Source organism: Micropterus dolomieu, linkage group LG19 (genome assembly GCF_021292245.1).
Source record: "Micropterus dolomieu isolate WLL.071019.BEF.003 ecotype Adirondacks linkage group LG19, ASM2129224v1, whole genome shotgun sequence".
Taxonomy (NCBI): domain Eukaryota; kingdom Metazoa; phylum Chordata; class Actinopteri; order Centrarchiformes; family Centrarchidae; genus Micropterus; species Micropterus dolomieu.
Window position 1 is genome coordinate 27,945,684 of NC_060168.1, and position 23,958 is coordinate 27,969,641.

Below are 23,958 nucleotides of genomic sequence, written 5' to 3' on the forward strand. Positions count from 1 at the left end.
TTGTGTTAATGGCAGTATGTTTATTGTAGACTAATGTAAAGTCCGTGATTTAGATGCTTATTGTTGATAAATTCTCTTCAAATTGGGTTTTAAGGTTAAATTTAAGGGTGTTTTAGTAGGTTTCAGTAAACACTTCATAAACTGGACATGGTACTGACTAACTTCCTCATTAAAGAATTACTGAAATGTGTCCAGTCAGGCATCAGCATTAAAACTGGAATGCCTCGAGTCAGCAGGTTTACCTCATTTAAATTAGAGGACGGTTATCAACAGCCAACAGCAGTCACAACTACACTTCATTATATATTTAGAATATTCATATTGGTTTTGATCCCTTTTTTGTGTCAATGTAGAATCAAGGAATCAAGGAAGTTTGATGTTTCTGTTTCACCTTTAGGTCTAGTACTCAAAATGTACTACTACACATACAGTATGTTTAATCTCTCTCTCTTTCAATTTGGCTTCTGTTGTGTAATCGGATTGTGATGCACTGGATTTGTTAACAAAGTTGCCAGAAAATACAATCAGTACTGTTCTCCCTGTCAGCTTCAGATCTGTAATAAACGTACACATTTACTTGCACAACATCGTTCTCATCTCTGCATTATATATAAAAACAAAATAATGTGTGGGAGCTTAGTTGCAATAATAATCTCAGACAGCAGCAAAAATGCAATTGTGGCTCCTTACCTGATTGACTATAAGATAACATGAATTTGTGAGTCATTTTGAAGTGGATTGGAGTGAATACATGTCTGCGAAGTGATAATGGGCCTCTAAGGAAAAGCATGCCAATACATGAAAATGTTTTTCAACTTGAACCTTCAGGCAGTTTTTGAATACATAACAACATCTGGCAGAAATTTTTGAACGTAAGGAGAGGGTTCTGGATCACAGCTATAAATACCTACTCAGGTTAATTTTCTGACATATAGGCCTATGTCAGTGATTGTTAAGATGAAACCAAACTCAGATTTACATTTACAACTGTGAGAGTGGAGTAGGCAAATAGGCTTGCTGTTGTAGCTGCCGTGCTTACTTAAACGAGCTGAATTCAACTATAAAAATCATGACAAACTGATGCAGTGTATGTTTCCTACTGGAATCACAGAGCTGAAATAGATCAAATAATAATTTAATATATGAACGTCTTCAACCCCAGTGGCACTGCACTCTAAAAACTAATTCAGGGGACCTTTAGTCATTACTTAAATATATATATTGTTCAAATTCTTAGATACTGTTAGACTTTTTACTTGTAATTGTGATTTTATTGAGCTTGGATGACACACAAATTATGCCTATTGATTCAATATACTATCATGACTTGTCAGAGTTTAACATTGTCAGTTAATTAAAAATTAATTAATTTTAAGTTCTGTTAACGTAAAATACAATTTGTTGACGTTTAAACGGCCCACAGTTTCCTTCTCTTGCATGTGCGTGCATGTTCAAGGCCACAGTGACCACAGGGCCACAGCTGAAAGTCATTGAAGCATAATGTGTTGAATGGTAAGTAATTTTATGCTTAATTACACATATTTGCATTCTCTCAGGATTCTGTTGGTGATAGCCTACTGTAACCGAATACTGAAATCTGGAAGTCCTTACTCTGAAATTTGAGCAGTGTTGATAGTACAATCTGTGTGCCGAGGTAAAGTTAGCTAGTAGCTGTAGCCTGTCACTGACTGAGTAGGTTTAAATGCGGGAGTAACAGGTGGCCAGGCAGCCATGGAAAACGTCTTGGCAAGCTAACTTAATATGGGATCACCCATTAGCCACCGCTCCGGTTAGCATGTAGGCTAGCTACAGTACGTTTATAAACTGCAAGTAGCTACGTTAGCCAGTTAGCTGGCTATGATTCAGATGAGAAGAAATACTAAAGATAACTCGCTAACACACAACTTAACTCTTGCGAGGATTAATTATTAAGTTCATGTTACTTAGAAATGTGTTTTATTGTGGCCAAAAAGCTTCTTCACCTAACTTAAAACATTATGTTGGATCAACTTAAATACTTGCATTCATGTTGACAATTATTAAGTTCATGTTACTTAGAAATGTGTTTTACTGTGGCCTAAAAGGTAATTCACCATAATCAAAACATTGCTTTGAATTAATGTAATTCTGTCAGCAGTCTTAACTTAAAAATTCTAGTGGAAAACGTTAACATATTTTTTTTTTTGTTGACCCAATGTTTTATTTTTTAGAGTGATGGGGGTTCATATTACTACAAACTCCTGTTGTGAGGACATGCACTTCTCAAACTCAGAACTTTATTTTAAATTCTAGTTCAGATTGAAAGGTTCCCAAGATATAAAATATATCTGAATGTGCTGAATCACAGAGACACATAAAATGATCCACAAGACCATAAGACAAACATAAGAACATTCATATTACTTAAATTAAGTGAAATAGCGTGGGAAAACATTTTTACTTTGATGGTTCAGGGGTTCAAGTGAATGACAAACAAACAGTTAATCTAAAATCTTATGATAAGAAAATAATACATAATAAAGCTAAGGTAAAATAAAACACCAACCAAAATCAATACAGTTTTTGAATGCTGGGCACTTGAATTTTGGAATTTGTTTGTGAAAAATATAAATACTTTAGCTATTGAACAACTTCACATTCACAAAAAATTGTATGGTATTTCAATTTCTTAAGTCACTGTGAATGAAAACCATGTGGAGAAACAGTCTACTGATCTCAGACTTTGCTGCCACCCTCTGGTACAACTCCAGCAAAGTAAAGTCAGTTTCCATCTATTGATCTAAGGACCCAATTTGTTTGACATCATGCTCCTTCATAAAGAAAGACATGGAGGCAGTAGATATATTTATATGAGTCAACAAATGTGTATTAGTGTCCTATTACTTATTGATCACTGACAGCTGCACTGCAATACGAGTCTGGATCAGCAGTTAATTTGTAATTAATGAGTGGGACCGCTGTCAACATGTAGGGTTTAATTATTCAGCTGCAGTGTTGTATTTTCTAAGTTGCATTTAACATATGCCATGAGCACTGTGCACAAATTAGGTAACAACTTACATCGTATGTAAATTTGACAACACACAGGGCCATATGACTGAAGCAAAACAAGTGTTTAAAAATAACCACATAAGTACTTCAAACATAGCTACTATTAATCAAAGCTGCACCTGTACTCATTATTGTGGTGGTTTTCTGTTTAAACTGTATCTAATATTAAACAAATATTTATTTAACTTCTAAGTGAATGCACTCTAACTATTGTTCATGCAGAATATATTGTCATATGTCAAAATAATAAATGGGTAATTCACACTAACTTAATCAATAGCAAGCTAAAGTTAGAAAGAACTCTGGATCGATATCCTTATCTCATTTGTAGCTTTGTCTCACAGCAACGTGGCAGCTCATCATTCAGTGCTGCTAAACACATCATAAAACAGTATTAATCATTCCCACCACAGAGGTAAAGTAGAGCCTTCTGGTAGTCCCCATCTGTGTCCTCCTGCAAAAACATCAGACAAATAATGATCACATAACATATGGTTCCTCTTTACTTGCTAAGTCAATTCTGAGTTGATACATCAGAAGTTCTTTCCAGTAAATATGGGTACAGTTATCTTGCACCTATTATAGACTTTGCCTATAACCTATTGTAGACTTTGTCTATAATAGGTGCTTTTCCAGGCACTTCACTATTATTAAAATTCTAATTTATGTGAATGCTACTTAAGAAATAGAAATGTGTAATTATGGTAATTCTTACATAACCAGTGAGCCATGACTGTGAACCATCATGCATAACACTACATCCATGGAAGTGCAATATCTGAATGGAATGCAGCCATTATTAATGATCACTTAGACCTGTGATTGACAAGTCAAAAATATCAGCAGCGAGAAGTCTCTAATAACGAATACCACTATGAAACATAAACACTTTTGACAAAGGCAGCCATTAGAAATATTAATTGCTATAATCAAAAATTAATGAACTCTACTAAAACTTTAAACACTATATATTGGCTCATTTTATATTTTACTGCACCAAGGTTATTTCATAATGTCTAATTTATCTATTCAATGTTGGCCATTTGGGGGTTGTACAGGAGGATGGCAATAGCTCCTCACTGTATGAACATCTGGCCCCAGGAGAATAGATTAATTCACTTCGGCTTGTGTGAAAAGCAAGGAAGCAGTCTCATCACGCTGAACAAGGCACAAGTAAATCACTAATCTCCACTCATCACTGCACTGACACGAATGGTGTCAGCGCAGCAGCATAAGTGTAATGCACCCAGCTGGTGCTTTAAAGCATCCAGAAGAAAAGATGAGGATGTTTAGACGAGAATTACATCTTTTCTTCTTCTGAAGGCTTAGACTATTTAGTAAATGTCATAAAAAAGTGAGATATACATATATAAAAAGACCAAAATATACAGAAACACTGAAAAGGTTGATAATATCTTTGTGTTTGAGTGAGCAGTACCTTGATAGTGGTGTAAAGAGAGGCTCCATATTTCTTTTTGAAGCTGGCTCTGATGTCCAACATGTCCACCTCACTCCTCGACACCATTATTCTCATCAGAGTGTCGTCATCAGTTCCAGCGCGCTAAACATAGAAACAAATTCAATTGTGGTTAATGATCTATAAAATTAGATCTTCAACCAGCTTTATGGTCAACAAAACTGGAAAACATCTTTCTTTTTATTTCTTTCAGGTGCTGAAGTCTTTTCCTCAGATGCAGATAACCTAGAATGCCACAATATAGCATATGACACAGTCCTATTGCAGGATAGGTGAAGAGTTGAATTCTCTAACTATGCTGTAAATTCCCTTTCAAAGAGAAGTTGCCACTTGAAAATTAGTTCTTCAACACAACTGGAATTCCAGTGATTTTGGAAGTTTAAACTCCTTAACTAATCATGAATAGTACTATAGTATCATTTTTGCCAATAAATTTAAAATACATGCTGTACAGATTTCTGGATGTATTTTTCCTACCATTCCAGGCAGCCTTTGGTTTCACTTCTTTATGATACGAAATATATCAAAATCAATTAGTAGACTTTTGAAGCTTAATTAAGAATATGTACAGTAATCAATCACACTAAACATAGGCTTATTTGCTTTCTTGCTGAGAGTTAAATGATAAGCTTGATACCACATTGTTTGGTAGATTTCATCACCTTACCAGCCAGACCAGCTGATACCCCTGTTTCCAGTCATTATGTTAAATAAGCTAACTGGCTGCTGGCCACAGCTTCATATTTATCACAGACACAACACTGCACTGATCTTCTTATCTAACTCTCCGCAAAAGTTTCTCCCAAAGGTTTTGGACTGTTCCTATTAACTGCATTACCACAAACCAATAATGTAGTTTTGGTATTTTTTCATATTGAAGTTAATAAAATCAATTTGAAAACAGTACTGATTACAGTATGGTTAGTTAAAGTGTATCTGATTTCCAAAACACGCACAATTACTGGTGTGGTTCTTTAAAGCAATAGTTCAGAAACAGGGGAAAACAGCTAGATTGGCTTTGTCCAGATTAAAAAAAAACATACACACCTGCCACAAAAAGCCGCCAAACTGTAAAAACAAGCAGTTATGTTTTTATCAGGGCTATGTGATGCAACTATTTCTTGGCGAAGAGTTATCAGGCAACCAGCAGAGACTCCCTGCAAGAAAGCAAATAAGTGTATTTCCAGTAGTGTCAAACTCTTCCTCTAAGGACCCAAAGTGAGTGCATGGCATCAGTCCCACAATATATTTGATCTTTCTGTTAGAAATCCTTTTTGAAAGTGCTTTTTCTCCCAGTGGATTTGAAGTCTCTTTTGGAATAAAATCCTACAAAAACACTATTAACCACTAACTAAAACCACATGTGGTGAGATATGAAGAGCTTCCGTGCAGTACTGTGGGACACAGATACCTACCCTCATAGATTTATACAGGAGTTCAGCAAAAAAATCTGGAACACTCCTGGCACATTTGACTGTGGAGAAAAAAAATGAGGCATTGACAAGTTTCTGTGTAAAATTGCATTTTCTTCATGTTAATGTGACATTGTGTTGGCTTCAGTTTCTATTCTGTTTATGATCATTAAAGTATCATCCTGATAAATCACAGGTCTTACCAACTGCTAGCAGTAAGTTCTCCAAATTCCCAGTGGTCTCTCCTTCAATGCTGTCCTCTATGTCAGAGCCAGAGAGCTTCTTGTAGGCATCAAACACTAATGAGAACAAAACAACCACAGTGATTTTAATGTTCTCTTAAGAGTGGAATAAACCTTATCTAGTGTTTAAAAGGCTGGACCATTTTGACTTCAGTGCAACTTACATTAATTGAACTGAAGACTAACATGACTTTTTCAGAGCTTATTTTTTTCTTTCCATTCTGCATGAGAGTGATTCTCTATGTATTCATCTGTAATATTGCACCCAATTCAATTTATTAAGTACACCATTAACAATCAAAAGCAAAAACACCACAATAAACTTTACTACTTGATGATCAGACACATATTTGATAGATTAAACTGCAAATAGAACCAGAATGGCTCAGAATGTAGAGAGGGTTGTCCACTGATCACAGGGTGTCTTGGGTTAACCTGCTGAACCCCAAATTGCAAAAACTGGGGTGGGGGAGGGGGTATTGAACAGATTTGTCTTTTTTATTGTCGATGTATTGCATTTTATTTTATTCTCTGCCTGACTAATCGCAGTCCTCACGAAATGCAAGACTACACCCAAACACAGATGAAGAAGGTAGCAGGATGACTTCAGTGGTTTATTGATGAGAATAGCTTAAAGGTAAAACTGACTGTCAGGTTTGGGTCCAGGTGACAGAAGCTCTAAAGCTAAAAACACAACGCAAGACAGAAAGATAACAACTAGGACAAACTGTCACAGGAACAAAAGATCAGGTGTATGTAGAGAGTGGCTGATTAATAAGATGCAGGTGAGGAGGCGGGAGGGGCAGGCCAGTTAATTGCAGAGCTGAAGATGTATGATGAGCGGGGCAGTCAGGTGACTGGAAAAGGAGGGAAAGTCCAAAGCCACCTGGTGGGTGGACAGAAAAAGACAATAAAGCCTGGGGAAACAAAAATGTTGCTGGAGAGAAGGCGTGAGGAGGCAGATGGTGACATCCAGTTGCATAAATGTTACAATAGAAATGCTTCATCAGAAAACACATATATGTGTGATTTTTGGAATGATGTTAAAGGTAAATTTGAAGGCAAGCAATTTTGTCATTTAGGTATGAGGGCTTGTTGATGTAAAAGTACTTTAATATGAAGTTCCTCTAATGGCTACTCATTGCTGACTCTTGTTGGTTGTAACGTTCCCTTTCAGTGACTGACTTGTTTTTTGCTGCTTTTTTGCTACTTGAGTCCATTCACTTAAATTTTTCAGTGAGTTGTGCATTCAGGTGGGATCTGAGTGACCAAACAAAAACAAGTCTTGCCATTTTCCTCTCTGACCTCTCTTTGCAGTGAGCAATTTTTGCCCTCAGGACTGAGCTTGTGGTTGTTGTTTATCATACCTTTAATAAATTCTACAAACTCTCGTGCTCTCTACTTTTTTGTCACGTTCTCACATTGTGTGTCTAAGGTTTGTATTGTTTCAGTCTCTCCTGCACATTTCAACCTCACTTCTTAAACACTGATGATTTCTTGTACTTCTTACAATAACTTTTTACAATATTTCTGCATTTCTTTTTTTTTAAATTACTGAAATTTAGGGTTCTTCTTGGTGTATTTGTCAGCAACAACTATACCAAGTATCACTCATACAGCTCAATCTAACATTTATTTAAACAGTAACTGACTTTTTTAATTAATTATTTAGGTGAAAGAATGAAGTAAAACATGAATGGGCAGTTATGTTATGTTGTTAACAACATTTTATGTTGCTTTCATCAGCAGGAGACACACACATCACAACATACAAACATGCTGGCACAAACAAACTCTCACAAACTCACCTTTTCTGAGATGCTCTGCGCTCCTGTTGCCAAGAATTGTGATGAATGTTTCCTCATCTGTGCCAAACTTGCCCTCACCAGCGGCGTGCAAGTCCTGCAGTGGCACACACACACTTGTACATTTACAACCTTGTGTAGACATGATTTATTGGAACACATGGGCAAAGGAGAAATGACAGCAATGATGAAGGACCCTGTACTGTGCCAAAACTGCATGAAAAAGTTTAGTTTTTCTTGATTTGTCTTTGGAATTCTGGATTTGAGGTTCTTTCCCTTTTACTTCTATGGTACATGTTTTTGTCTCTCATTATCTCATCTCATTGTCAGATTAATAAAAATTAATCAAATACAGAAATAATAACGAAAAAATCAATAATGGTTTACAGGAAACAAGATTCTCCATTCCCTGAGGTTTGTATCCTTTAATTAATTTTTTTCTATTGACTATTCTTAAGCCTTGGCCTTTAGCTTTCCTGTACTTTTGAGAGCAGCCACAGAAATATGATCATGTATTTAATATGTTGACATTTGAAAGAAGGTAGTGAAATTAAGTTAAATATGAAATATGAACGGTCATCTACCTGTTGTGTAGGATTTTTCTTTAGTTTAAATTTTTTTAATCTGCTCTATGTTGCATCTATCCAATTTCAAGATTATACATTAATGTAGTTATTGTGAACAATGAAACCACTATCCACAGCTACTTCAAAGCATCTCTAGCCACCAGATGTTTGAATACTTTATAGCACAAAACAGGAAGGGGGTGCTGTTCTCACAGTTTATCATTTTAAAGATGACCTAATTACACATATTAAAGGCTAAATGGCTTTTATTCTCAGTTTTAATCCCTTGGAATTACATCTTTATTGGATGATTCTGCAAATATTCAGTAGCAACGCAGGAAGTAGAGTGGCCTATAGCCCCTCCAGTCAGATTTGCATTTCTATTAACCGTAATCGCGATCTTTCCCCAACCCTAAAAGGAAATTTTGGGAAATATGTGTATTAATTTGTCTGGAGGGAGACGGGGAAACATGCTAGCCTGGTTCTGTCCAAAGGTAACAAAATCTGCCTACCTGTACCTCAAAAGCTAATTTTATCTGTACAAACATCAAAGTTTACAAACAACTTTATTAACAGGAGTTACAGTATGTGCCAGATAATTTCTTGCAATGCAGTCAGTGGAGACTACAGGAAGTTACTACATCAAGCCAAGAAATAGTCCATGTTTTCTTTACCATAAGCACTATACCAGAGCAGCCATGAGCACATATTGTCGAAAGTCAGCATTTTAAAAACGTTGGCACTAGACATATAAAATGTTGGCTTTGAGCATAATTAAGGGTTTTTCAGAAGTGTTCGGTGGCATCACTGGCATGTCTGGTAAAAGTGACACCAGGGATGGATTAGGGGACAAATAGCAATATATTATTTGTCTTCTTGGTAACAGGGATTGCTGATGAAAAAGGGATCCCTTGTGAATAAATGTGACCTTTTAGGTTGGTTTTTGAAATTGCAAGAAATTGTCTAACATCCACAAAAGATGTTTAAAGCAAAAGGCCAAATCTTACCGTATTTTTCTCATGTTCTTCTTACCTTAGCGTCTTTCTCGATCTTTCCCTCGTCTACTCCCTCCTCCCTGTCGCCCTTCTCAGTCGCACAAACGATCAACCAGACAGAAAGACAGACATGTAGAAAGACAGACAGGTTCCCAAACAGAATGAAAATGTAGGTCAGTGTGGATAGGAACACTGTGAGCCTCTCTCAACCCAGGTAACCCATGAAGATGAAACTTCTGTCTGTAATTCAAACACATTCAAGAAACCAACCGTAGTGTATTGTGTCATCACGCTCCCCTTCCCCAACCCTCACCTAAACTTCTCATGTCTTTGTAATGGCATCTCCAAAGACTCTCATTATCATGAAAGGAAACATAAGTCATTCCAGCAGCCCTCCTTTCTACCTGCAGGAGGATCACCAGTAGTTTCTGATAGTGCCCTGTGGTGTCACCGCAGATATCTTTCTCCAGCTTGCCGTTGAACTCTGGAAGAAAGAGGAGAAGAGGGGCAGAAGATTGCTTACACTTCCTGACTCTAATTGTTGCAATCAACTCTCGTGGGCAGTCCTCTGTTTTGCGGGAGGATCTCCGACAGCAGAGATTAGATTAGTCAGCTAAAGGACAGCATGGACGTCTCTTCTGACCTGATCAAATAAACTGGCTTCTTTGCCTTTGGCCCTCTATTGTTGTCTCATACTATTTTCCATTGTGGTTCATGGCAATTTGAAGCTGGTATGTTAGAGATATTCTTGCAGCGACACATTTGAATCTATTCACTGGAGAAAATACCATTGATACTAGAAATCTGCATGAAAAACTTTAATTTTGTGTCAAGCTTTTATGCAAGATTGTCATATTTACAGTTCAGCTAGTTGTCGAAATGTGTCAAAATAATTATTAATCAGTCAAAACTCACCAGAAGATCCAAACTTAAGCACTTCTTTATATTCATGTACACTTTATTTCTCTTTTTGCAAAGAAGATTTAAGGAGGAAAAAAATATTCTGATTATACCGACACCACATGAAGGCACCATAAGTCACTCTCCGTTTCCAAGCGTACAGGAGAAGCAACGGTGGCTGACACTTTCTGTCGGCTCTCGTGCTAAACGAAACGTGTGGGCCTCCATTAGTCCAAATTTCACTTCTCTTCTTACTTCAAATAAACCAGTCAACAACTACTACTGACGATACTACTTCTTCTTTTTCTTCTTTGTATGAATTCAACATAGTGACGAAACGCACTCTGCAGCGACTTTTGTCCGTTTCTACTGTAGAAACATGGCAGCACAACATGGCGACGTCGATGTGAGAGGTATGTAGATAGAAATGTCTCATGTAAGGTAATAAAAACTTAACGGTTAACATTATGTAAGGTTTTATACACCACTGAAAGCATAGTTCTGGAAACTATATTGCATATTGCAATAGATCCTTCGAAATATTACACACTGAATCTTTAATCCATGGAAACATTGTAGAAATACACTTGATTTAGCATAAGTGAACAACTCTATTTAGGTATCCATTTTGTTCCGTGATGTTCATTAGACAGCGTGATTATTTTGATAGTGATGGCACAAAATTTTTCATATGGTCGATGTTAGAGTTAAAGAATAACTTAGTAGGCTGAAAAGCAGTGTTTTTTTTCTCTGAAAGTGTTTTGCACCTGTAACTACACCCAACAATGATGTCACAGTGTACTGGAGTACACTTTTATGTCACTGCAACAAAGTAATACGTTAAATGACTGGAGATAAAAAAGAAATATTGGTGTTCAGTTGCTCTTTACACTCTTCACAATACTGAAATATGTATTTAACATGTACGTTGGTCACATTGAACCTTCTCACCTTAAAGCAAAAAGAAGCCAACTAACCAATAACAGTAACAGTAAACATGTTTTTCTGTTTTTTGTCTCTCTATTTCACAGCTGAGTAAGTCACCTTTCTTGTACACTTTGATGATATCTTTAATCTCTTCGCTGGTCCTGGAGGCCAGGATCTCAATCAGCACGTTGTCATCAGTACCGGCGCCCTGGGAACCAAAAACAATATGTGGATGAAATCAATATGAGACATCATGGATTTGTGTGGCAGCATCTTCTCAAAGCAGCTTTTGTTATTTTAACCCATTTTGTTATTTTTACCACACAAAAAATGATTAAAGAAAATAAGAAGTATAATTTGTCAGTACAACACACTGAGGAGGTATGCAATTAGAGAACAGATGAGTTCAGTTCAGTCGTTCTTTAAAGCTAATTATGTTCTCTTCACTGTTATTAACCTTACCGCAAAAAGACTCTGACATACCAAAACAAATGGAGCAGTGGTGTGATGGGAATGTTGAGGCCAAGGCTTAAATGCTTTGCCTTAACTTTGATTTAACATTTAATTCCCGATGGTAATGCAAATGTAAATGAGATTAAAGAATAATGAGAATAAAAAGAAAAAAACCGTACATTTCTATCTTATAAGAGGATCCAGGAGTCTAATCCTACTGTCCTCAGGCAAACATAAAAAGCAACAGAGGAAAGTATATGATGTTCAAAAAATGTAAATAAATGAAATATCTCAGCAATAAATCAAATTGACTAGTAAATCTAGCCTACAGCACCAATAAATTATAGATATGCTCCGTTGTTATACCTTTACTTCTACCTTATTTATTTGCGCCACATTAGATTAGATGCAATAGATAAACAGGAATCTAATTACTGCTCTGTTACTACCTCCCAGGTGGCTCAATATGTAATGGGAACCAAAGATAATAAGACAGGATTGTATCTCTGCAGAAACTTTAATGAAAAGCAGCGTTAAAGGACCAGTGCGCAGGATTTATCATCTAGCGGTGAGGTTGCAGATTGCAATCAATTGCATACCCCTCGTCTCACCCTCCGCTTCAAAACCTTTAGGAGACACTACAGTGGCCATGAAACTCGCAAAAAAACATGAAAGGTCTACTCTAGATCCAGTGTTTGGTTTGTCCATTCTGGGCTACCGGCTCCCTCTGTAGCTTTAAATCAGAATCAGAATCAGAATCAGAATCAGAAGGAGCTTTATTGCCAACTAGTGTTTTACACATACAAGGAATTTGCTATGGTGATAAGGTGCTACACGTAGACAAATAAACAGTCGACATAAATAAATGTAGAAATATATAAATATGGAATGGAAGAACAACGTTGCAGATATATATACATGTGCATTATTCTGGGTCTTTGCCGTGCAGAAGTAATGCAATGGAAGAGAATATTGTGTACATATAAATATATAAACTGACAACGTAAAAATATACAAAAACAAAGATCAACAATCAACAACAAATATGTGCGACGTGCCAGGTCTGTGCCAGACACGAGATACAAGATTAATGGGCTCATTCTAACAAATTTGAATCCTCCTAAATCGTACACACTGGACCTTTAATCTCTAAACAGATTTGAAGCAGATACACAGAGAAAGGCAAGGTTAACCAATTTATGAGAATTACACCATATGATAGATGGTTTTCATTATGGAGTACAAGTAATGCACTGAGTGCTTGTGTCATGTGGTCATCTGATTCCAGCAGGTTGTTTCTCATGTAAATTTCAACCTGATCATTTCTGCAACAACCCAACACTTATACAGTAGGCTTATTTTCTTCAATAAGCGTGAAATGCATTTCAGTACATTGCTGTATGCTTAGTACATTACAGTATGTCATTAAGTTACATCATGGGTCATTCTCGACTTGATCTTAGTGATAGCAGTTGCTACAAGAAGATCCAAACTTAAGCAACAATGGCAAAAAAAACTGCAATGATAACCTTGAACAGCTTCATTCCAAAATAATACAATTAATCTTTTGTGCATCAAATTAATTGGTTTGTGTCATTATCTTTGTTCTCTTCTAAAAAGAAGAGACAATTACACACAATGGTTATGCCACTATTTGGACTCATTACTATTGGTTGCTTCTATATTGCCAATATAGAAATGAAGGTTCTGAAATTCTGTAAAAAGCAAAATATCTCAGATAAAATTAAGCTAAGAGATGGTGAACATATAAACTTACTCTGTAATTATTTATTTATTGATGACATGGCTGCTGGCAAAATAATTATTTTATCCTTTCCAAAATGGTGAAGTCCTCAGATGATAAACTGTGTCATTTCATTCTTTAAGCCACTTTTGTATAGAAGAATTTCACAACAACCTGGCAAATCCACAACCTGACTTTTAATTGTATTATAAAGTTGTAAAGGCAAACATATTAACAAAGAAACATTAACATTCAAATTAGAAATACAAGTCTAATATTCACTTTTGTAAGTTCTGAGTAAACATATCTGGTTATTTAGCTGCTAAATGCTCCACTGTATTTGTCAGCTAAACACAAACTCTGTCTATCTTCCAAACAGTGTGTGCAGCTACTGTTCAGTGGTTTTTACCAGAGCTTGCTGCTGGAAATTAGTATTATGAAAGATGTGTGAATGAACTATTCAAGATAAACATAAAGCTAAAATAATGACTTAAAAACACTCAGAAGAGCTACAGAGTTGGATGATAATTATCTGTGAGTTCATCATTAGAAGTGACCTCTCACAATATAAGTAGTAATTTATTGTTGATGTGAAATGTATTAATTAGTGCTGGTTTAGCTATCATGTAAAGTAGCTGAAAAACATTTAGCTTAGAACATGGTCAGAAACTGGTTGGCTTTTCAGAAAAACTGATGACAGAAACACTCTAGCAGAGGAGAGGCTATGAAGAGTGGTGCAATTTCAGCTCTCTATTGCCCACTTTCAATATGCCTATCTCCTGGCAGACATTTCAACTTGTCAATCACAGGGGAGCTAAAAACAACAATTTATTGTGGGCCAATGCTGGGCCCATGGTAGTGTACATGCTGGCTCTCTGGCATGGGAGCCTTAATCACTGTTGTGAGTTCACAAATGTTTTTCCTGTTATTACACACTGAAATGAGTGCCATGGAAAAGTTGATTGCTCAGTTTCAGCATCAAATGTTGGAACATCATTACACAAATACCTCAAAAAAGTTACTAAACTGTATCGTTCATGGGTTTCAACTCATTCAAGACCTGTGATCTGGGTTAAATGGAGCAATCTTAGGAAACTTTCATCACTTACCTTGAGAGCCTTGTGCAGTTGGGAAGCATCATATGAGATAGGTGGTGTCATCAAGCTCACAATCAGGTTCTCAAACAGGCCACCAAGCTCTGATTTCAATGTGCTGACCAAGTCCTGTGGGGAAGAGATGATTAGTGACGAGAAGAACAACAAACAATAATAATTCTGTTTGTATTGAACTTAATTTTGCATTATTTGAATGCTGTAACATTAAGGAAACAGAACAAATGTGCTATCCTGTTGCTTGCACCACCATTCATAGTAATAGTCTTTAAAAGCATGGACCAATGGGTAAATGTAGAAAATGTAGATTATCCAGGAATTATTATAAATAAGTGCAAACATACAGTATGCTGCATGCACAATTATTAGGCGTGTGTATTCTGAATTAATAATTATTTCTATGCACATTTACCAACTCCAAACCATATACACTTGAATGCTCATTGGAGACAGTCATTTTCAGGTGACATATATTTCTGTAATGAGTGAAGATGTGGCAAAAGGTGTGCATGATTATTAGGTAGTTTACTTACCTCAGGTAAAATTGGCCAAAAAAGAGATTTAACTAACATTGAAAAGTCAAAAATAAGATTCAAAACTTGAAGTGTCAAAATTGGGCAAAGAAACACCTGAAGACAGATTTTCCAAAGGTTTTATGCACAGATGAAATCAGAGTGACTCTAGATGGACCAGATGGATGGGCTCGTGGCGGGATCACTGATTGACAGGTCATCACTTCAACATGCAGGTAGAAGATGGACTAAAACTCAACTCCCAAACCTACTGCCAGTTTCTGGAAGATACTTTCTTCAAGCAATGGTACAGGAAGAAGCCCTCAGTTTTCAAGAAGGCCATGATCTTTATGCAGGGCAATAATTCATCAAATGCATTCAAGTACTCCACTGCTTGGCTAGCCAGCAAGGGCCCCAAATAGTGACCTGGCCTTTCCTCACCTGACGTGAATCCTATTGAGAACTTGTGGTACTTTCTCAAATGTCAGACTCACAGTCTGGGAAGAAAATGCACCTCTTTGAACAGCATTTGAGAGGCAGTGGTTGCTGCTTCAGCGAAAGTTGATCAAGAAACATCTCGGGTTACGTATGTAACCCTTGTTCCCCTTCGAGGGAACTCGAACTGCGTCGGTAATGACACTATGGGAACGAGATACCCACTTAGGCCGCTCCGAAACCCCGCCTGCCCCCAGAGTGCAGAACCTGACGGCACGACTAGGAGGAGAGCGCACGGGTGCCGGGTGCAGAAGGCAGGTCCAGACTGTAAAACCGGATAAAAGTGTGAGGGGTGGTCCAGCCAGCCACGTCACACAAATCCTGGAGTGACGCCCCTGCGAGGAGGGCCCTAGAAGCCGCCATGCCTCGAGTAGAGTGCGCCCTTACGGCCATAGGTGAAGGCAAACCGCGCACCTGGCCAGGGAAATAGTCTGAACGATCCAGTTGCTGATGGTGTGTTTAGAAGCGGGGAGCCCAGCCTTGGGGGACCCAAAACACACCAGCAACTGGTCTGCTTTCCTCCACTGGGAAGACCTCAGAGTTTAAATACTCAGTGCTCTGACAGGGCAGAGCAGATTAAGTCTCCCGTCCTGCGCTGTCACATGAGGTGGGGGATGAAACGCCTGCAGCACCGTGGACCCTGCCAGTCTCGCCGTAACCTTAGGGACATAACCTGGACAAGGGTGCAGGATGGCCCTGACCCTCCCCGGGGCAAACTCCAGGCATCGGGGAGACACCGAAAGTGCCTGGAGATCCCCCACCCTCCTCAGAGAGGTGATAGCGAGGTCATCTTAAGCATCAGGTGCTTGGCCTCAGCCGACTCCAGGGGTTTGAAGGGGGCCTCAGCCAGCGCTTCGAGAACCACTGCCATTGTCGGTTCTGACAAGGATGTGGCGACTGCGGAGGGTGGGCAGAAAACTCCTCAGAGCTCTGAAAACCGCCAACATTTCCAGGCAATTTATGTGCCAAGAGAAATGATGCTCCTCCCAGTAGCCTCTCGCGAAGCGGCCGTCCATGACCACGCCCCATCCTGTGAGTGAGGTGTCTGTTGAAATATTTCAATATTTTAAGATTTCCTCCATACAGACAGGGAACGAAGGCACCTGCTCGTAACCCGTATCAGATGGAGCGGATTTCCCCTCGAGGAGAATCCCTTGGATTTTAGGGCTCTCATGTGCAGTAGTCTGGAAGGTATTATACTGGACGCTGCTGCCAGGAGACCCAACACCCTCTGAAAGTGTTTTACAGTGATGGCGCGGCCTAACTGCACTCTGGTCACTGAGGACAAAATGGACTCGATGCGTGCCGGAGACAGGTGGGCCCGCATCATCGTTGAGTCCCACACCACCCCTAGGAACGCAGTCCGTTGGGCAGGTGTCAGCACGCTCTTCTTCGCGTTGAGCCGCAGCCCCAAACACTGAACGTGGGCGAGGACGACATCTCGATGCCAAACCGCTAACTCTCAAGACTGGGCCAGGACGAGCCAGTCGTCGATGTAGTTCAGTATGCGGATGCCCTGGAGCCTCAACGGAGCCAGAGCTGCATCCATGCATTTGGTGAACGTGCGGGGAGATAGTGCTAGGCCGAACGGAAGAACCCGATACTGGTAAGCCGTGCCCCCGAAGGCGAACCTCAGGAAATTCCTGTGAGAGGGACGGATGGATGCGGATCTATCGTGACAAACCAATCCTCTTTTGGATTGGATGTGACTGATGATGGCTGTGATGGTAAGCATCCTGAACCTGAATCTCCTCAGAGATTGGTTCAGGGAACGCAGATCCAAAATCGGACGCAATCCTCCGTCCTTCTTGGGAACCAGGAAGTATCGGCTGTAGAAGCCGGCTTCTCTGACCGGCAGGTAAATTAGTTCTATGGCCCCTTTCTTCAGCAGAGAGCAGACTTCCTGTCCCAACACCTGGCTCTGTTCTGCGTGTACTGTAGTCCCGACCATCCCGCAGAATCTGGGGGGGGGGGGGCGAACCCAGAACTGCAGCCTGTAGCCATCTACTACTGTGCACAGGACCCACGGGGAAATGTTCACGAGGCTTCGCCAAGCTTCCGCGAACTTCGCAGTCCTGGAGTCTGACCGGCGGGGGAGATATCTCCCAGTTTTGGCGTGCTGGAACCTGTTGACGACAGCATCCACTGCTTCCCCAAACAGGCCAGAAGGTGAGAGGGGCGCATCCAGGAGAAAAGCCCTCTCCTTCCCCTGGATGCCCGATAGGTTGAGCCACAGATGGAGCTCCATAGCCACCAAAGCCGCCATGGATTGGCCGTTGGAATGGGCTGTTTCCTTGGTCACACAGAGAGTCAAGTTCATCGCTCTACGGAGCGCCGTCAGGTCCTCCTCAGAGGGAACTTCCCCCTACGTCACAGTCCCGAAGGAGATCGGCCTGGTATGCCTGCAAGACAGCCATCGTGTGCAGGCTGGCACCAGCTCAACCCGCTGCCATGTAGGCCTTGCCCACCAAATCGGACGTCATCCGACACGGCTTGGTGGGAAGCGCCAGCGTCCGGAGGGATGAGGCGAGGTTGGGAGAGAGGTAGCTAGCCAGTGCCTCCTCCACTCGTGGCATTGCTCCGTAGCTGTGCTGTCTGATTTCTGTCACGTTGCCGTAGTCCAGCCGGGGGGACGTAGACAGCCGCGCAGAGAAGGGTTTGTTCCACGATCTACACAACTCGTTGTTGCGGTGTTGCAGAAACCGCTCGTCTAGTTTGCTGCCCACAGATGGCTGCTGCACCGCCTGTGGCCAATCAATGTGCAGCTTGGCCACGGCCCGCGTCACCACTTCTAACAACTCCTCGTATCCTGGCGAGGGCTGATGACGTTCCGTTTCCCCGAAGTCATTCTCCATGCTAAGCACATCTAGCTCCTCAGAGCCAGATCGTGTCAGCCTCTCCAGACTCACCCCTCGAGTGGGAGAAACCGAGAAACGGGCTCCCGATCAGGACGAGGGGAGGAGGATTCCGCGGACTAGGACCGGAAAAAGGCCTCAGCCGTTCCGGCACCCTCGGTGATCTCGCATTGTGATCCCCAGGATTGGAGCCGCCGCGACGCCTCAGCGACCGCGGGGCCTGTGCCACGGGGGGAGCGCATCCGACCATCCTCTAGGAAAAGAGCCGCTCGAGACCTCAGCAACCTCAGGGGCAGGGCCTCGCAATGGTCGCAGGCAGCCCCCTCGAGAGCCGCCTGAGCATGCGACATCCCCAAGCATGAGACGCACATCCCATGGGTATCACCCTCCGTGATGAAATGCTCACATGGAAAGACACACTGTCGGAATTGCTTCGACATGATCTGCGGCTTCGTCTCGATGTCAGGTAGGATAATGGAGCTTCCAAACATAGCCAGAGTGCCTGCTGAATAGAAAGAAGCTAATGTGTCCTATGTGCCGGCGTGCTTATATACCCCCTCCGGTTACGCCGTCACACACTACCGTTCTAGTAACACCAATAGGATTGGAGTAGTTTCATTCATAGTTCAGCCCTGCCACGCCGAGAGGCGTTCCCATATTGTCATCACCGACGCAGTTCTGGGACGACAAACTGAGTCCATGGAAGAGTGACAACATTGGTTACTAAATATCTATGAAAGGCCAAAAATTGTATTTAATTGTCAGTTTGTGTTTTTACACTTACTCCGAAAATTGAGAATAAACAAGTAATTTGATAGAAATGATTTTGGTCATTTAGTTGCCTAATAATTCTGCACACTTATAAATATATTCTCCTGAGCAAGACAAAACGTACTTTTCTTCAGTTAAACATTCTGGTATGAAGTTTAGTTATATTTTAGATTGACTGAGAGCATTGTGTTTGTTCAACGATAAAGTGAATCCTGAGGAATTAAATTTGCCTAATAATTGTGCACGCAGTGCATTAAGAGATCATTCAAGTTCCTTGTGTCAAAGAGATGAGCACATAAGTAACAGTTTCCTGCATTGCTTTTCAAAGGAATGAGGATAATCATGAAAAAGGTACCTGCAGAAAAGAAAAAGTACATTTACTTTGCAGCATTTCTTTACATAACAACAAGTTAATAAAACACCACATGTTACTCAAAATTGATTTCTGTATGCAATGAAGCACATTTTTGGGCATCGCTCAGAGCAAGAGCTGAATAGAATCAGTGGAAAGAGTGAGTAATAGCACATATTTTGGCTTCATCTAAATTGATTTCTGTATGGTATGAATCACATTATAATAATAGCACATATCTTTGTTATTTCAGTGTGTGTGTGTGTGTGTGTGTGTGTGTTGTTATATATAGAACACCCAAGGGATCCTATAATATACTGTGTTTGGCCAATGCTCTTCTTCTGTATACAGACAACTCAAACATGAATCTCTTTAACAGCTCCGTATATGAGACCTCTAACAGAAAATCCCCTTATTTCTAGATTACATAATCCATCTCTCTTTTCACATGACAATCAGTTTCCATTTTCAGTTCTGTTAAAAGACAATAAAATTTAATTGCCATAAAAGTTCTGTTAACGGTGCATTACAGAGCAGAAATGACAAACTGTAAGTTGTAGAAATTGGCTCCAGATAAACAAGAGCATGAACTGAACTATCAAGAGATATGACTTATAAGACTTGACTGAGTAGTTTAAGGCAGAGTCTCTTACAGTCATTACATTTTATAATATGTAATAGAAGTGAACTGAAAACGTGATAGCAAATAGCCTCTTTTGTTGGCTAATTTTGATAAAACACTGATAGGAGCTACTTTGGGATTTTCTTTTGTACCTTTTTTCCCTCAAACTGCCTCATCCACTTATACCAAAGACAGCAATTAGGCCTACATGTGTTTCAATAAGCTGCACAGAGAGCAAAATTGTTGCTTTTAATCCACAGGTGGTCTTAATATAACTTGACAGTGTGAAAGAACAGCAAGAGCAGGATAGTGTAAAATGCCAAGGTCTTGTATAACAAACTGAACTGAATTCTGGTCCTTGGAGAATGGAGGAAATTGGTCTTTCTACCTCTTCTAGGATTATTTTTCCTTGTATGACTTTTAAAAGTTAGTACAAAATGTCAACTCCTGCTGCTTGAGTCTTAATGACAGAAAAAATTTAGATTTTAGATTGACTGACTGACAATTTGTGCTATTAAACATAAATGTAGCTGAGGCAGTCAGTGGTGGGAAAAGTCAGATCCTTTACTTAAGTAGTAATACAACATTGTAGAAAATAGTATTATACAAGCAAACATCAAGCTTAAGCAGAAGCACAGAAGTAGTTTCAGAAAAATGTCAAAGTATTGAAAGTTTAAATACTCATTCTGCAGAAAAATGGTCCCTGTGACTGATTTATTATTTATATAAAATAGCTAAAAATGTACTTAAGTATATTACTTGAGTAAATGTAAAGTTTATATAAATCTCCAATTCTTATATTGTACATTATGTTTTAGAGCGAAGTTGTCCATTAATTGTGTATGAGTCACGATGATTCCTGGTTTTGCATTAGAGGATAAGTCTGGTGATTGTCTTTATAAAAAGCCTGATGTATCTTTTCCTCTGTGCCAGATAGCTTTGTTGTTGAACATAAAAAGCAAGTATTGCATAATCATTTTCACTTGTCTCCCTGATGTGACAAGTTTAACCAAAAAGTAATTCTTTTTTTCTGTTTTGTTTGAATAATTTTGAAAAGGCTAGAAACACCTAAAACGATCTAGTGTCACAAAGAATGTAAAGATTAGAGGAATGCCTAAAAGAATGAACACATTTTGAGTAGCAGAAATGATTTCTTTCTCATATCATATTAGGAATCTCAAGGCCTCTCAAATTGAATTTGCGTATAAAGCCACAGCCGAAAATAGTTCCCACAAAGCACAGTTTACTCCTTTTTGAGTAATGTTAGGGCAAAAGTATGGTGCCCAGCTTATATGGGATTTTTTTTTAGCTTTTAAAAAAATGTAATTACCTCTTTTTAAGGATGTCTTCAGTTTTAATAAATGTGGTAGGGGGTGAATGCCACAGACAGACTGGAGAAGTAGGGACGCATACAAAGATGGACTAAAACCTTGTTTGATCTTTTAGTGGGATTTGTTGACAACAACAAATATATAGAATACTGCCAGTGTCATTCTTAAAAAACAAAGAAAACAATTAAAGAATGAAAAAAAAATTATCATCCAGGTAATGTTATTGAGTGAGGAGGACACAGTCCATGACAAGACCTATAACCATCAATCACTGTGACAACTTGTCATCAGCTCTCTGTTTGGTTCCCGGCAGCTCACCTCACCTTTCCATAGGCCTTTTTGTACGCTGCCTTAATTTCCTGGCGTTGATTGTTGCTGCGTGCTGTCAGAAGCATGAGGATTGCATCTTCATCCGTACCTGGACCAGGTCAAATAAGCATTAAATAACACAGGGAGTGAGCTTCACGTAAACATGTCAGCAAACATATCATCTAGAATGTGGATGAAGACCTGATCAAGAATAACTGACAGCTTGAAATATACTCGAAGAGTTGACCCCTTAATGCAGGAGATCAGCATTCAAAATGATGATCTAACAATCAATAGCTCCTAGAAGTTATTTCCTCTGAGGCATCAAAATGTTAAATTAGTTCAGGTTAACTATGATATGATGATAATTACTCTTATTGTGAGAGCACTGACAGGAAGCTAGAGTAGTAAGTAGTGGAAAAGTAGGATAGTATTAGTGTTAATTATTACACCATGTGCACCTGTAGTACACCTTGAATTTGGTGATTGTCATTGGGCCCATTGATTTACAGTAATGACTGCAGAGGGACATTTCTGTTGCACTTTCCCATTTTATATCTCTGCAATTAAAAAAAGATCACACGAGTGAGGAATATTGGGGTCAAACAACAGAGGCATAAGATATTCCTCCAAAGAAAACTGACCGATTCCTTTCATGGCTTTATGAAGGACTTCAGCATCATGTTTGGCGTTGAAGTTGACGAAAGGTCTCACACTGCCTCTGTACGCCTGTGGGAAGAGAGGAACACAAAAACATTTTGAATACATTTAAAAAACATTGTTTCTTTGTAGGTTAGTAATAGCTTTGTGCTTCTATGTGCCTCTTTGCTTATGTTTTACATTTGATTTTGATATATGCTTATGTGTTTATGATATATAAATGCAAATGTAAATGCTCCGTTTTTGTATAGCGCCTTTCTAGTCTTTTCGACCACTCAAAGCGCTTTTACACTACATCTGCATTCACTAGTCAAACACATTCATATACTGAGCCTAAGTGCTCAAACAGAAACTGACATTCATACACTGGCAGAACCCGCTCTAACCCCTGATCCACAGCCGCCCCTAAATATACATAAAGTGATACATATATTGGATTACCTGCATGTCACACTGATATTGGGCTTTTATAGAATATCATAGTCAGTCAACACCTCATCTACAGCTTTCTGCAATTGGTGTTTTCCTCTGTTGTTTCTTGTTGTCCACACCCTCCATCCCTGTTCTCTTGCAGGTGCTGTCTTTTCTCTGTGGCGTCTGTGTGTGCGGTGTATGTGCCCCCTTCCCCATTTCTGCCCCCCTGTCTGGCCCAGTGACAAATTAATACATAATTAAAACTCTCTTGTTAAAGCAAGATCTGTCTGGCACAACATGGTATCCTGCTCCTCATAGGGTATACCAGGCTGATGGACGGGACAGGTTATAAAAAAACAAAACAAAGAAAAAAACAATGGCAAACACCTGCAATGAAATGCATCTTTTGTGTCCCTGTATCATTTGATTTGTTGTATTATACTGTGTGCAAATTAGTTATCAACCTAAAAGCAGTGAATGAGTTCAGACACTTCAATTAAAATTGGTTTGTTTCATTTGAGAACGTCTCGTGTTACGTATGTAACCCTGGTTCCCCGAGAAGGGGAACGAGACACTGCGTCGGTTACGACACTATGGGAACGCCTCTAGACGTAGCAGGTCTGAACGTGAATGAAATCACTCCAATCCTATTGGTTTGTTGCTAGAACGGTAAGGTGTGACGGAATAACCAGAGGAGTATAAAGCACACCTGTACACACTCATCATTAGCTTAAACTATGAAGCAGGCGCTTCAGGCGGGGAGAGAGGTGCGGCGGGCCGACGCAGTGTCTCGTTCCCCTTCTCGGGGAACCAGGGTTACATACGTACCCCGAGACGTTCCCCTTCGAGGGAACTCGAACTGCGTCGGTTACGACACTATGGGAACGAGATACCCACTAAACCGTGCCGAAAACCCCGCCTGCCCCTGTGTGCAATAAAGTGGCACGACTAAG

The 23,958-nt window shown here is 39.7% G+C and overlaps 1 protein-coding gene and 1 long non-coding RNA gene across 2 annotated transcripts; one reads left to right on the forward strand and one right to left on the reverse strand.

The window, feature by feature from the left end:
- Nucleotides 1-1,423: 1,423 nt before the first annotated feature.
- Nucleotides 1,424-11,672, forward strand: LOC123957723. Its single transcript, XR_006821875.1, has 3 exons — nt 1,424-1,512; nt 10,779-10,861; nt 11,480-11,672. It is a non-coding gene; the product is annotated as an uncharacterized LOC123957723 (long non-coding RNA).
- anxa5a (annexin A5a) lies at nt 2,257-23,142 on the reverse strand. The gene is made up of 12 exons (XM_046030724.1): nt 23,033-23,142; nt 22,576-22,660; nt 21,946-22,040; nt 14,682-14,795; nt 11,493-11,583; nt 9,953-10,032; nt 9,586-9,636; nt 7,991-8,084; nt 6,144-6,239; nt 5,944-6,002; nt 4,490-4,612; nt 2,257-3,505 (listed from the first exon to the last, which is right to left on the reverse strand). The coding sequence occupies exons 1-12, from the start codon at nt 23,036-23,038 to the stop codon at nt 3,446-3,448; spliced, it is 954 nt and encodes a 317-aa protein (XP_045886680.1). The 5' UTR covers nt 23,039-23,142; the 3' UTR covers nt 2,257-3,445.
- Nucleotides 23,143-23,958: the final 816 nt, after the last annotated feature.